We start from the raw sequence: 15,931 nt of genomic DNA, 5'->3' as shown, positions 1-15,931 counted from the left end.
TAAACAGGATTTTAAAGCATACAGCAAACCATTAATCCTCCTGAACCCTGATCACGAGGCCTGTTGCAGGCAATAATGCATCCATAAAAGGACTGCATTATTAAAATATTTCTAAGCTAACAAAAGAAGCACTCGGCAGCTGTTATTACTTGCCCACTAAATGTCAAGTTTGAATCAAGTAGCACACCTACGGTTTTAGATGAAGGATTAACAGGAGACAGCAGGTAGGCTTTTGAGTGTTTTCTGGAAAACCAGTTTACCTTTCAGAGAAACAAATAAAAATCTCCATCTTGCTGTAAAATCAAATGACAAATCCAACTCTGAATCTTTGACATCAAGGTAGATCTGTGAGCATCATTAGTATCTGAAAGGAAAAAGACTGCTGGTAAATGATGTGACCAATGGGGATCAGGGAGCACATGAACAGAAAAAGGCAGTGGGCCTAAAAACTGACTCTGTGGGACCTCATGGTTAAGTCAAAGACAACAGAAAATGCTTGGTGACACAAAAAGGAAGTAAAGTAAATTAAGAACAAAAAATTCAGGACTACCCAGCATTCAACGCAGTTAAAGAAAGTGGTATGATCTCGCTGTACTGAGGCCTCAGATGACTAACACGATCAACACAGTCAGGTGACATATGAAGGAAACTGGTTATTGAATTAATTATATACCGTGAGCATAAGATTTTGCAAGCAAGCAAAGCAAATAAATATTACACATGGACCTTGCAATCAAATATATATTCGTATAGTTGTATAGTCCCTTGTTCTAAACACTGCTGGTAGCGCTTTAAGGCAGGACACTGTTATTTTGTTGGATGAATTAGAAACTAATAGAAAGTAGATACCAAAAATAGTTCTGTTATTCTTTTGGTTACAATATTAGATAAAAAACTGAAATTTTTTGCGGAGCCACACTCTACAACAAACCACATAACTTACTGGTTCCTCCTTTTTAGTTTTAATCCACCTACATCTGTGTGTTTTATTCTTAGATTACTTTACTGTTTGACATAGTTTTTTCTCCTCGAATGCCGACAGAAGCCCTCCAAGGTACAGCTGAGAAAGGCATATTTGTTTTCTACTTCAGGTTTTCTACCGAGTATGAGCTGCTGAACAAACAATCCAGAAGAAGTCCCATTTCTTGCCTTGTCCACTTTGCAGATCCAACAGTAAAGTAGACCTGAAAATAAATTCCTGTATGGTAAATGTAGCTGATTCTCTCTCTTTTAGATCTCTCTCACACACACACCACAGTGACATCTGTTAATAAGTGAAGCTACAACATGCGTTTTACGTCACTCTGCAAGAATAAGTTAAGTGGTCTGTAATGTAATATGTAGCTGTTTCTCCCTTTTTCCTTTTTAATTACACAATAACAAGGTTGTTAACACAGTTTTCCCTAAACATCAGTTTTGTTTCGCAGTAATGCACCCCATGGGTTCCCGGTGCACTGAGTATTAGTATGACTCAGCCAGTGTTTTATTAGTACCAAAATTCATAGAACATAAAAACAACGTGGTAACTCTGTTCAACACAGCTCATGATAATTGTCACCAGCAAAATACAGTCAACCTCGTCTGTATACTGAGACGCAAAATGTCAACGATTTCTTGAAAACTCTTGCTTTATGGAAAAACATACAATGTGTATGTATGCTACAGTTAGTATTTTCAGTACAAGTACTTTACTGTATCGACTGCTTACCTTCGTGTGGCCAAAGGAGTACAGAAGTCCCAAAGTCGGATCATAGAAAAATCATAAGTCAAAATAATCCCGGCACGACCCTAACAAAAATATGATCCAGATATGAATGTCAGCCATTTTCTTCTGTATCTCTCTTACAGAAAGTCATAGATGTAGATGTTAAGAAGTGCGTTTGGCTTCCCTGAATGCGTGTGCATGTGTTTGAATATGCATGTGTTGGTTTAACACGTTATACTAAAAAGAAAGGTGAGAAAGAGTGATTAATGTCTTACCTGCTCCAGAAACTTGGTGCATTAATGATTACCTGGTGCTTAACCTTCAGTATAGCACGTAGGAGGTAAGAAATAAAATACATGCCCTTCCAGCTGCTTCGTCTTTTCCTCTGTCTGACCAACATTAATGTTTGAGGTGGGTCAGTTGTGTTGTTATTATTTTATGACTTTCTTCTACATACTTTTTTTGGGGTAAGAAATCACAATGCTGAAACCTGTCAGCTATTTAAAAATCTGTTTTCGTTTTGCATGAAGGACACCTGGATTGTGCGCAGGTGTATTTCTGGGCAACAATAACATGAACTGCATTTCTTCATGTGTAGCAATATGTGTTAACCTTGACACAGAGGTCACTGAGGAAAGATGGAAATCCTATATTTTAGCAGTTTTGCTATATTTTACTCGTGAAACTAGCTATGCCAATCTTTTGCATATTTCATGTATTAATTGTGTGCTTGCCCATGTGAAGGTTTGTTTCTCACCCACTCTTGTTTGTGCTAAGGAGGCCAGCTTGACCCTGAGGCCTCTGAGTGCACAGGAGTCCTTATCTTGTCTGTTGAAGGCTGCACAAATAATTGTGTGGAGGCTTTGGAGCGTCTTGTTAGTGAAATAGTTAGATAAAACCAGGAGAGACTGACCCTCGGCTCTTTTCCCTCTGCTGCACGAGAGACAAACTTCCCTGTTAGATGGAATGTGACTTTATACCTTTGGGTTTTGTTGTTGAAAGGCAGGAGTTGAGTATGTATAGTAAAAAATATCTTTGTATCATTGTAAAAAAGAATAAAAATATCAATTCATGAAAAAAGTTTAGAATCTGGCAGCAATGGCTGAAAAAATGGTGGAATATTGTAATGTTAAAAAACTGTAATACTAGTGAAAATAGGATATATATCTGTATACTTGTATATATCTGTAAAATAATATTTTTAGCTGATTAAAAAAGCAGTAAAACAGTGTGATTTTATGGTCACTTATTGTGAAAGAATCAATTTAATGTTTGTAAAAATGAAATTTTTTGATATTGACATTATTTAATTTATTTAATGTCTGTTTTTTTCATGTAAATTAATACTGTATTTCTGTGAGTTTATTAGTTACTATCGGTAAATTAACAAAACAATTAAAATCCATAACAGTTAAAAAATATTTACAATTGTTATTGTATGTTTGCTTGAATGTTTATTTTCAACATATTTTCTTTTTGCATTTTTTAATACAGTAATAAATTGTGGAATTTTATGGTCAGAAATTACAAAAGAATGAATTATCATCTACAACAAAACTGATTTTTGATGTGGACATTATTTACTCTTATGGCCTTTTTTTCCTTTGTTTCTGTGATTTTATTAGTTATTATCTGTAATTTAGCAAAACATAGAGCATCTGGAAAATAGCTGTAAATTGATTTTTTAAAAAAGCACTACAGTTGAAAACTTCATAAGCATTCATTTTCTTAAAACAGTGTACACATGGTTGATTGCAACAAGTAAGTCTGATGGACCCTTGCTCTTTATAAATGTACTTTTTGTGAAATTTCTATAACATTTAATATGCAAATCAGTTTATATTTTAAAAATCCCTAAAGCACTTTATTTTCTTTATTTCCATAATCTATATTTTAAATCCTGACTAAACCCTGTGTGGCCCTAACACAAAAGAAAACCCCACAGGCTGCTCACATGCATGCAGGCACTGCTGGTGCCAACTCTTTTCAAGAGTTTCAGACACCCTCCATTGTAATGTATTCCTTTAATTGTTCACTCAGCCTCTTCCAGTGAACCCAGTGACCCTATTTCACTCTGTCTGCACCCTCATGTCTGACTTTTTGCAAGTACATAATAATTCACTTAATAAGAGCAAAGGGCATGATGAATAAGTAACGTGGACTTGAACTTGTTATTTCATCAACAGTTCTTTGCTGTTGTTGTTGTTGTTGTTGTTGGGGTTTCATATCATATCACAAATTATTTTTTTGATGTAAAAAAATATATTAATTTTTTAAATGTCATTTAGCACTCGGGGAAAGCAAGGTTTTTATTTCTTTTGGCAATATTTTTATATTTTATTTGTTTTTTCGTTCTACTCCACGATCGATTTTTCCTCGATCGACTGCGGTTTCTTGTTGCTATGCAGGTCTGGAGGACGCAGCCTCCTCCTGTCAGTCTTTTCTCCTCTGCTCGGCTAAACGAAGATGCTCGGTGGACTAAACGTGCAGGTTTTTAATAGCTATCGTCGTTCTCGTCCGTTTATTTTACTTAAAACACCTTTATGCTAGTGTTAATCGAGGCTACTGTCGACGCCGGGCGAGAGAGGGCAAACAAAAAGGATGTCTCTGTGCTCCCGGTGTTTTTTTCCAACCAGACACCGGCCGCGGTCCCGCTCTCCGCCGCACCGTGGAGCCGTTGAGCCGCGTTGCTGAAGGGGTTCCCCGTTAATATCCCCCCCACCATCCCTTCCCTCTGCTTTTTTTCCCCCCCCTCTCCGCCTGTTTGCTCCTCTGCTCACAACAGTACAGTACACACTCTCGTAGTGGCAGCAGCCAACACAAGTGTGTCCAGCAGTCTCTCCTCGTAGCTTCAGCTTCTGCTCTGTATAAACTAGCCATTTATCATCAATCATGGCCGCCGGAGTACAAATTTAACTCCCGTCTTTCCTCCCTGTCGTCTGGAGGGGAGGATTGTTTTTTTTTTTTTCCTTTTTTTTTTTTTTTCTTTTTTTTGGGTTTGAGGAAGAAAAAAAAAAATTAGTCCCACACTGATTTGGTTTTCCTTTTGGAATTACAATACATCTCACAAGGGAAATACCATTCATGTCAATACTTCAAAATGCAGCCGCCGCCGAGGAAGGTGAGTGATTTCCAGAGTCCGTTATGTTTGTAGCTGGGCACAATGACAGACGGAGTGTAACCTCAGATATTTGTGTTTTAGCAGCCACACGCAAAACAAAAGATGCTGCGGGCTTTACATAAAAATTAAAGGGAGGAAAAGACCCCCCCCTCCCTCCCTTGCTAGCCAGCATTAGCAGCGGCTGCTAGCTTGGTTAGTTAGGAACCTCAGTGACATTAACGTGCATCTGTCCAGCCGCTGCAGCCTGACCGTCAAACGTCAAACAACGTTAGCTAGAAAGCGCTAGGTGCTGGGCTAAGACGCTACATACACAACTCTAGACTGTCTTGGGAAGTAAACATGATGCTGTGCTTAAGGTCCCCGGTAGTGGAAATAACTTTAAATAAAAAAATCAGCACGTTAACACGAGGTCTGCAACGTTATAGCTCGTAACGTTACAGTAAATCTAATGTTGCATGGGTGTTATTTTGGCTAATTCACATATTGTGCAATTGTGACAACAGTCCTTCCAGACAGTACAACAAAAGCTGTCGTTTTTTTGTGTGTGTGTGTGTGATGCATCTTGTCTCAAAGAAAGTCCTTCAGTCCGTCCAGGGTCACACATCATTTCATCAAAGGCTGAGCTGACAAAAGCTAAACACACACACACACACACACAGCCATGCTGAGGAGACTTGCAGCCAGAGCAATCCATGTCTGACGCTGACTTATTGATTGTGTATGGCTTGAGAAAAGACCACAGTCCCTTATAGATTGGTCCACTGTTTGTGCGAGTGTGTACATGAGGGTGTGTTGAAGTTTCTGCTCCATTGCTTTCAGTGTGTGGTTAGATGCATGAGAGTCAATTTCCCTGCTGTGAACCTCTGCACACTTTTCTCTTAATTACCACATATTCCCTCTGTGCCATTTATGCCTTGGGCTTCTCTTCGCAGACTGGCCTTGAACATGTCACATCATGTCTTTTAAAACACATATACACACTTGAACAGGTCCTCTCATAATTGAGGCTGTAGAGAGACCACTCTTCTCCCTGTGTGCGATCAAGGGCATCATCGTTGTCGCTTTTTCTTTCATTCAGTTTTCTGCTAAAATGCTTCCAAGAATAAAACAGAATTTGCAAAAAAAATCTGATGTGTTACCCTCTGCCAATGTGGCTGGCGCGCTCAGTTCACTCAGCCCACAGCATCACAGCCAGAGTGTATCAGTATTTGGCTGTTGGATGCTAATAATTTCTCTCCCAGTGCGACACATACAGCCCCTTAAGTGTTCTGTCTGTGTCTCAGCACATCTGCTCTCAAACTGAGCTCAGTTAACACTCATATATTAAGTTTATGTGGCTTATATTAAATATGGAAACTATTGGGGTTGACAAAGGCAATGGATTGCCAAAAAATCACATTGAAACATCTATCTATCTATCTATCTATCTATCTATCTATCTATCTATCTATCTATCTATCTATCTATCTATCTATCTATCTATCAGCAGTGACACCTACAGGGGTGAGTACCACAACAAAAACAATGCAGCAGAATAGCTCTTCATGTATTGGCTCAACATTGTTGAGCTGCTGTTTTCATTAGGATTATTTTATATTCACAATGGGAGCTGGCAAAATTAGCAAAGTTTATCAAATAGCAGACAATGTGATTCTTTTGCACTTTTTAACAATACATGTCTATAAATTGACATCAGCTACTCTTGAACCTTATCAGCAGTTCAAACAACCAATCAGCTGTACGATAAAACAGGACACATACCAGACTGGAAGTGCAGCACGCAGGAAGGATAGGCACTGATGTGAAATTTGGATATAGATTTTACCGTCATATAGTTAAGCTGTAGTCGATATTGCGGTGAGGGCATCAGAACGTGTCTGAATGTTCAGGTGTGATGGCAGCAGTATAAACCTACTTGCTGCATCAGCTACAACTACACTAACAGAGGTTTTTCTCCTATAACATGACCTTTGATGCACCGCTCCTATCTCTTTCTGTTTGCTTCTTAATGAACATTTCTGTTGCTCTCACCTTCTGCCTTTCACTGGCCATTTCTCTTTCTCAGTCTTCCTCTCTCTTCCTCTTTTCTTACCCTCATTTAACTCTCACTTTATACTCCTCTACCCACTTCTTCTTTCATGCCCAGCTCAGCTCACTTTGTCTAACCATCTCTCTGTCACTCTTTGCACATCCCTTTCTCCTCTCTTTCTTTCCCTCTCTGTCTCTCTCTCTCTCTCTCTCTCTCTCTCTCTCTCTCTCTCTCTCTCTCAGTGGTTGCCAGTGAGTGATAGGAGGTGAAATCAAGTGAAGTCATTTTGCCCAGATAATGTAATGAACCACTCCCTCCTTATCTTCAAAGAAACAGCACATGAAAGAAAGGAGCTCTGCAGTGCTTTGGTGTATGTGTGAGCGTGTGTGCCAGTGTAGTGCGTGGCATGTTGTTGAATGTTTTGTCTAGAACAGTCATGAATTTGCCCACTGTTACTCTGGTGAATAGCCGATAGAATTCACCCGACAATGCACAATGACCTTCACAGTGACTCTGTGAGGAGGTGTGTGTATGTATGCGCTTGTTTGCGTGCATATTAAAGGTCAGTTCTGTGTCTGTTCTAGCACAAGATGCTGTGAGTGAGAGCAGGTTATAGCCCCCGGTCTGATCGCACAAAATCATTTGTGTGTGAGGTGATAGAATTAGCATCTTTTTCCTCAGCGTCTGTCTGTTTCTAATGCTGTTATGGGCTGTTAGTACTTTTCTGTCACCTCCATATGCAAAAAAAGAAAAGCCTCTTCAGACCTCTCCAAAAGTCTGACAAAACCCTGACACTGATTGTTGCATTGATTGATTACTGGAGTGTGTGCATGTGTGTGTGTCCTTTCAGGTGACTGTAGAGCTGAGCGCTCAGATGGTTGACAGCTGATTGGCAGATAGATTGCTGGGGGTTAAACTATTTGTGTATGTGTGTGTGTGTGTTTTACCGTCTCAAATGTGAGGTTTTGCTGCTTTTCTGTGTTATGTATCATTTCAAATTCAATATCTTGTTGGATGAAACAAGATACTTCAAGGTGCCACATTGGGCTCTAGGACAATATACAAAATCCAGAGCCACATTTATTTATTTTGACATTTCATAGTTTAAACAATTACTCAAATAATCAATAGATTACCTGATGAAGAAAATAACTGCACTCCTGAAGGATAATAGTACTGTATTTGTCACACTGGTGCCTGACTTTTGGTAATTTCATGCAACATTTAATCTAACCAGGGGCGGATGATGGAAAGATTATGGATTGTGGAGATGAATTATTAATTTTTAATGTGCATATGCTGTACGACTTTTAGGCAGGTAGAGGCATTCATTATTCAGTTAACCCTTTTAGAACCACAAATGACAGTAATTCAGCTCTACAATGTTAACCAAAATCACTACTAGCTTCATATCTAGTTACTGATATTTTATTAACAAATCAAGATGAAAGGACAGAGGGTTTGTCGTAGTTTGCTGTTGGAACGATGGCCAGTGCTATCGTCTGTTGCAGATGGCTGGTAGTCATCCCGACCCTGAGGTCAGTGTCACGATCGGCGACACCAAAAGTATACTCGGTAACCCAATTCAGCATGTTTTATTTAAACCTTTTATCTGTCTGACACAACATAGTCAACTTTGTTTCCCATACAGTGATTTATTAGTAGTGGCCTGCCACATTTTTTAAAATTTTATTTTGAAACTTCAGTCACTGCTAATCAGCTAGCCATGGCCTGTCTCGTGCTCTCCTTACCGCAGGCAGGGCAGACCGCTATTGTGGCAATCCTCTATGTCATTCAGCTGCCTCTGCAGTGATCCTCTCGTCACACAGATGAACTCTGACTCCACCATCTTGGACTACAGCTGGCGACAGTAGTCCATGCTCTGCTCCCTGGGCGATTTGTTATGAGCTGGAGGGCCACTCTTAACAAGAACCTGCAGCAGGTGGAGAACTGGTTCATGTGCTGCCACACCAGGCTTTCAGAGGCTGCAGAGAAGAGCAAGGACACCATGAAGTCCATCCATAATGAGATTGCTGACTATCATTGCCACCTCCAGTCTAACATGTCTGTCTGCGGAGGGGAGAGACTCACTAAAGAGACAGCTAAATATATTGCTTGTATATTTATTTGCCACTAAGCACTTGGCAATTAAGATATGTGCAGTTTGAGCACTTAACATACACAATATTTCACTGTAGACATATGCCAAATCTATTGACATCGCCCAACCCATGCAGAGTTTGGTTTTCTGTTGGTGAATGTTAACCAGGATATAAGGAACGTGCCTGCAGAGCAGATGGATAAATGACAGTGTCTTTTTGTTTCCTCCAGGTCAAAGTGACACAGGAGCTGAAAAACACTCACACGGAGCAGATGACAAGACTGCACTTTAAAAACCAGACTGAATGTGACCTGTTGGAAGATATGAGGTATGAATTTATCTCTGCATCACAAAGTTGGCCTGTAACACTGTTCTCCTCTCCTTGACTGCAAATGAACTGAGGAACACACTCACCAACTACCAGATGATTTGAAATCTTGTGATCGTTGCTGGCACTGATGTGCACACAGCATGCACACATGGTCACAGCCGTGTACAGAGAAGAGAGAGGGAAACGACTAAGGAGTGAGGGAGGAGTGGCAGGAGAAAGCAAAAGAGGAGGAGGAGGAGGAGGAGGAGGAGGACTGTCTTATTCCAGTTTTTTGAGAAGCACAAAGGGTCGGGAAAATGACGAAGGAATTTCCTGCTGCCCTCTTCCTGCTCTCTGACTCTGTTTCTTTCTTCCTGTCTTTTCTCTTTTCCAAATTTCATTCTGTATTTCTCTTTGTCATCTTTTCCTACTCCTTTATGTTTTCTACATCTTTTGCCCTGACTATCTTTTTGTCTCTCTCCATATCTCTTTTTCATTTTGGCTCAGCTGTTTGTTCATGACGTATGTGAGTTGGCAGTTTTCCCTTTTGGATTTGGCAATGGGAGGAAGCCCTGGTTCCTTCACACGCTCTCATTTTCTGTGTTGACTAAGCATTGATTATTTATGACAGCAAACTCTCTAATACTGCCTGCTTCTCTGCCTCCATGCCTGTCTTTCACTCTGTTGCTCATTTTCACACTTTCTTTACCTCTTTGCTCTCTGAGACTTCCCTGTCTTTTTCTCACTCTTTTTTCCCCTTTCACTCCTGGGGGCAGCTCCAGCTGTTTGAGAACAGATTGGCTTGTTGCTGCTGGGTTTTGGAGAGTGAACAAGGCTCCGGTCTCACTTGTGGGAGAGAGGGAGAGCCAGTTAAGCATATGCAACCACAATGTGTTAGTTCTTTCAGTCAGTGAGGGACAAAGCTATGTGCCACTGGGTAAAGGTCTCCAAATTGGCTTTGTCATCCTCATCGTTGAAAGACGCTGCCTGCAGTGTTTTCCCAGTATGTTACTCTAGCCTTTAATGTTTTGTAATTATTTCTGATGACACATTCTCATGGTGGTAAAATCAGGAACAGGAGGGTGGTGTAGCGATTAGGGAGATCGCCTTTCGCTTTCGAGGCCTAGGCTCAAGCCCCCGCAGTAACATGCATCTGCCTTCGTCAATGTGTCCTTGAGCTAGACACTGACGCCCTAACTGATGTGGCACCCATCTGACTTTGGAAGATTATCATAAAAGATCAGAAGGTTTTGGGATATCTGAAATTCACACCAGTTGCAAGATGTGATGAACGTGTCCGTCTGTCCAAATCCACACTGACTCTAACTACTGTTGCCCTTGTCAGAAACGGCTGTCTTTTCAGCAGCTCAGTACTTGAGGTGCTGAAAGGACAGCAGTCGGTTAAACTGTCAGTTGTCTTCACTCGTACCCCTGAACTGACTGAATCACTCAATGGACAAAATAGTTTTGTAGTAGTTATGAGAGAATTATACTACAAAAAAATAGATACAGTTTTCATTTGATTCATATACTTTTTTGTACCTGCCCACTATAACTTTTCATTAGAAATAGTTAAACTGGAAAACTCGTATTAAAAGCTCAATTGATGCCATACATGTGTGACCTGTCTCTCCGACATGATCAATTAGAAAAAGTGTCAACAATTTTGCTGAACATTCTCAGGTTCCATCCTCTGCAGAATGAGCATTTGTTGTTTTTCTCTGATTTGTAATTGCCAATCAAATATTTAATCAACAATGAATGAATATTACTGGAAGATTAATTGCCAGTTATAGCCCGAGGTATTCAACTCACCCAATACTTTATTGAGCCTTTAAACTCTTCGCTGGTGTAACAAATGCATCCCTAACTGACAGTGCTGTTGACAATGCACTAGTTGATTTCCACAGGAAGAAGCAATTATTGACTTGTCCCCATCCAAGGTCAGAATGCAGAGAAGATAACTGTTGTTGGTGACTGCAAACAGCCTGCAGTGAATGGATTACAGTAGGAAGCTAGCTAGTTGACTAACACTGGCACTAATGCAGTAATGTCAATTTTTTGGTATTGTCGCTGTAAAAGCACACTTTTGATGGATCTAGACTGAAAAGATGAATCTATTACTGAACTAAGGTAGTCTAGACTTTTGGTAAGGTACTAATGTCATCACTAGTCATAACTAAACATTAAAAAAAAACATCTTTACAGTAGCCCTACCTTGCAGAACAAGCAGCAGATTTGGGCCATATGATGAAACACATTCATGGTTGATAGGCCCGCATTTTCCTGCATTAAGCATACAGTAGATTTTTACCCTTAAATCCCAAAAGCTGCTCTGAGGTTATTTACCCTAATTAATCCAAAGACTGGCTTTAATCAAAGCACTCACTCACACACACATACACACACATACACAAGTTTCAAGTTGCAGTGTATTCTGCCTTTGTGTTTCTCAGTTGCAAAAAGGTACAAGCGGAAAGATAAAGGAAAAAAGGAATGAAAGAAAGGGAAAGACTGAAAGAAGAAAGAGAAAGGGCAGTGTGTTTAATCCTCTGGGAGGACGTTTTAGCTGGACTAGTCTTAGGAGGGAGGATAAGAGAGAGAGGGAGAGAGAGAGAGAGGAGAAAATGATGACGAGTTGGTGAACTCAGGGAGTCAAGTTGGTGTCCTCAATCCAGCTAAATCCCCCATACCCTTATGTCTGCCTCAACAGCTACACACACGTATCACCCTGTGCTGACCATAAAAAAAGGCTCATATAGTCTCATATAAACTTGTATTCACCTTATTGACATTCAACATTATTGATCCTGTTTTCATACACCATTCTGTTTGCTCAACAATAATATATATGCAGCTTAACTATGGAGCTGTAGCACATTATCAGTATTGCAGCTGTGTAGATTTAGATCAGTGAATGAAAACAAATTGCAAAAAGGCCATTATCTTGGTACAATGCTTTGCCCTGCAGCAGTACATTCAAAATCTGCTCTCGTGATCGGCAAAATGGCATGGTCTGGATTTACGTCTGTCAGTCTTTTTTTTTTTTTTTTTAATTGCTGTAAGAGCACTTGCAGACAAGTTGTGATGTCAACTGCATCAAATTTATCCTTGTCTAGACAGAGTGCTTTGGGAAGACTCTAAAAAGAGCATCGATAATTTTGGAAATGACAATAGTCAGAAGATAAATGACGAAAGTGCCAGTTCTGTCGCTGATGCCTGGACGTGTTAGACTGGACTGCTGAGGCCTGGATGTGATTTACCCCCCACGTCTTTGTTTTGTGTGGCATATTCACATGGGATAAATGAAATTTGTGTTTCACGCAAATTTATTGACCAAATCCTAGGAGTTATCAGCAAATATCATTAAATCTTAATGGGTCTCCATGCTGAGTAGCTAGATGAACCTCCCTAATTTGAATCCAAAATGCTATCAGTGTTCTCATTAATGCTTTTCACTGCAGCTTCCATAATTTAGGAAGATGGGGAACAGAAAATCAAGGAGTCATCGGGAAAAAGGACTCACATTAATGCAAAGCTGATTCACAGCCTGCTAATGCAATTATGTAGGTGTAGGTGCCTCTGTATTTGGCAAAATTACACCACAGACAACCTCTGCTGTTATTACAGATCAAAAGAGGGCTCATGGTAATACTAAGGGATAAGGCTGAGATGACAAAAAATGGGGTCATTGGGCTTCAATCCTGACCTACTGAATCTTCATACAATATATTTATTTTAGGAGAAAAATGTATTTAAATGTGTCACATACACAGCAAGCAGTTATTGCATCAGTACTATAACTATAGGAAACCTTTAGTGTTTTGTTGGAACTGCAATATATTGAAAAGATTGAAAGGAGAAAAATAACGGAACAGTTAATTTTCAAGCAACCGGAAATACTCTGTTCCAGCAATGACACCTTTAATACTGTGTGCTTGAAAGAGGTTGGAAACATTGCCAACATTGTCAGGTTTCTGGTAAAGGTGGCACTGAGTCTGAGCAATGACTCATCTGTAAGTACTTATAATTACCATAGTTCCTTTTTATTACTTATAATCCCTTGGATTTGTTACACTTGCTGTTTGTCTGATTTGTAATACTTGCTTCTTATTTGTCATTTAGTATGTACAGTCTGTTGACTTGTTTTTTTTTTTAGAAGTCTTTTTATCCTTGTTGAAATTTTTTGTCTTGTCAGCATTTAATGTTGTGCAGCAAAACACCATGTCAGATTAGTCATATGTGGAAACCTACATGGTAGTATAACAGTTTCTGATTCTGATTCTAAAAAATACATAATATTGGATTGTATAAAATTGAGTATTTCTGTTTCTGTTTTTCTGTTTCTGTAGAAAACTCTGAGCTCAATTAACTGTAGTCCCTGACAGAGCAGCGGGAACGGATAGAATTTGCTTTGATTAATTAACTATGGCAGCATATGCAGTTGGACAGTGTACAAGCTTTATTTTCTGACAGATTCAAGTGCTATACTTCAAATAATCCTGAACTATGACATCCACTAACTTTCTCTGAAAATTACATTTTTTGTGTGTGTGAGGAATGTCTGCATGTCTCCACAGAGATCTCTTTGACGTATCATGTTTCAGAAGCCACAGCCGATCAAAGCAATAGGTTGCTGTGATGTTGTGGCAGCACTCCTATATAGCTAGACTCAGTGGGAACCGTTTTTGGTATGTCTTGGCCATCTCTTTCTGTTTCTGTTTCCTTTTGTGATGTTGCCACACTGTGGTATAAGCTAATTCTCATCTGATAAACTAATTCTTTTCCCCCTTGACCCCCACCACGTGAATGTCAAAGTGCTACAGAGAGCCTGCGCTGGTGTATGCACTTCAAAAATATTGTGTCCTAAATGAACTGTAGACTGGAGCTTACACAATTACATGAAATATTTTTGCTTTTTTAAACTAAAATGACAGAAAGTCCAAACACGACTGTAGTTTTAACTTTGTTGACCTCCACACAGTCAAAGGTTTACATATTAAATAGCAGTGTTTTCCAAGGCATGAAGCGAATTTGTGTGGGAAGAGAGCTTGTGGGATGGGTTTGAATAAAACTAATGCCTTTAATGCTAGCACACACCCTGTAAAGAATTAAGTTTTTGTGCTAAGAACTTAGATTTCATCCATAACATTCACTTCTGTCTTTTCATTGTATTGCTTATAAGTGATTATATATTCTAAAATTAAATGAAAGATTTAGTGTTTTTGTCCAAATGCTTGCTTAATCTTGGAGTCAAACTGCAGAGAATCTGCACTATTATGTCTTGTGGTGATCATGCAGTGTGAAAACATGACCACCCTCCTCTGCCTCTGCCTCTGTCTCTGTCTGTGACTCATGTTGCTTATCCCTTTGTCACTGATCTCAGTCTGTGTCCTGTTAACCATTGATCTCAGCTGTTTTCCCACGTTTGATCATTTCCTCTCTCTGGCTTTCAACCTATTGCCCCCCCTTGCCCTCAACACACACACACGCACACACACACACACACACACACACACACACACACACACTCGCCCACACATATACAGACAACCACACACATACAGTACATACACTTAATGTCCTCTCTCAAGCACTTAAGCATTTCCTGTCAGACACACTCATCTGCAAGTCTGCGCAGTTTCTCTCTCCCTTTTCTTCTTCATGCACAGCTGATGCTGACATGGCTTTTTGACTCATGCAGTTACAAACATGCACCCATGATGGGCAGAAGAGTGGTAGAGAGGAAAGAGAGAAGGAGTGGTGGAGAAACAGAGCAAAAAGCCACAGAGGAAGGAATAAAAGTAGGGAGGAGAGACGGAAATGCAGTGGTGGAGGGAGGACATGGACAGCTTTTAAGGAACAGAAGTATGGAGAGCGCAGGGAGTGAATAAAGCAAATGCATATAGACTTATTTTTACTCAAGATAGTGCAGCATATTTTTCAGTTGTGCATGATTACAACATGATAAAATACTGCTGAATACTGCTAAAACTTGGAGCTAATTAACCGTTCAACCTGAAATGTGTGTTCTGTTCATTTTCACTCACTTTTTAAAAAGGTACAGTGTCTCATAATCATGCAAAGTGGGTGTGAGATATTTCTAGATGATAATTGGGTGTTCATGTTTACGTATGCGATCTCTGGCGCAGTGTAACCATGGCAGCATGAAAGGCCTAGACATGCCCAAAGATCCCTGTGAGGATGTGTGTTTGTTGGTGCGTGTGTTGGTGTTGAGTTGACACAACTATGTTCAAGAGAGCACCCTTCTAATATACAGGGATATAGCAGTACTAGTAAGCAAAAATGGTCAAAGTTACTGTTGAGGTGTGCATTTATAGAATAAATAAATAGAGCAGCAATTCATGTTTGCATGTGTTCTGTGATATGTTTTAATGAGAGAACCAGAGACTGAAATTTGGACTTATAAGAGTATAAAAGAAACTGATATCAAACAGACAGTTGGAGCTACTGAAATTGAGTCACCTCAGCTCAAGTACTGTGGATGACTCACAGCATTCTTTTTCACATTGTTTTCCAAGCCACAGTGTTTTTTATGTGATCAGTCATACAGGATGAAATCAAGATTTCGTCTCCTGAAAATGAGTCAGGTTTACAGTTAAGTTCTTGTGAAAAAGGATATCCTGGTTTTGAATCTCAGCAGT

The 15,931-nt window shown here is 39.7% G+C and overlaps 1 protein-coding gene across 1 annotated transcript in view; it reads left to right on the top strand.

Annotated features, from left to right (window-relative positions):
* The first annotated feature begins 4,536 nt into the window (after window positions 1–4,536).
* The window catches only part of fchsd2 (FCH and double SH3 domains 2), a 70,656-nt gene continuing 59,261 nt past the window's right edge, over window positions 4,537–15,931 (top strand). The window contains exons 1-2 of the mRNA XM_008286694.1: window positions 4,537–4,826; window positions 9,187–9,284. Of these exons, the coding sequence (XP_008284916.1) occupies window positions 4,806–4,826; window positions 9,187–9,284 (119 nt within the window). The 5' untranslated portion in view covers window positions 4,537–4,805. The remainder of the gene's footprint in view (window positions 4,827–9,186; window positions 9,285–15,931) is intronic.

Source organism: Stegastes partitus, unplaced genomic scaffold (assembly GCF_000690725.1).
Source record: "Stegastes partitus isolate 25-593 unplaced genomic scaffold, Stegastes_partitus-1.0.2 Scaffold465, whole genome shotgun sequence".
NCBI lineage: Eukaryota > Metazoa > Chordata > Actinopteri > Pomacentridae > Stegastes > Stegastes partitus.
Note: the sequence above shows the minus strand (reverse complement) of the source record. Positions and strands in the feature narration are given on the sequence as shown.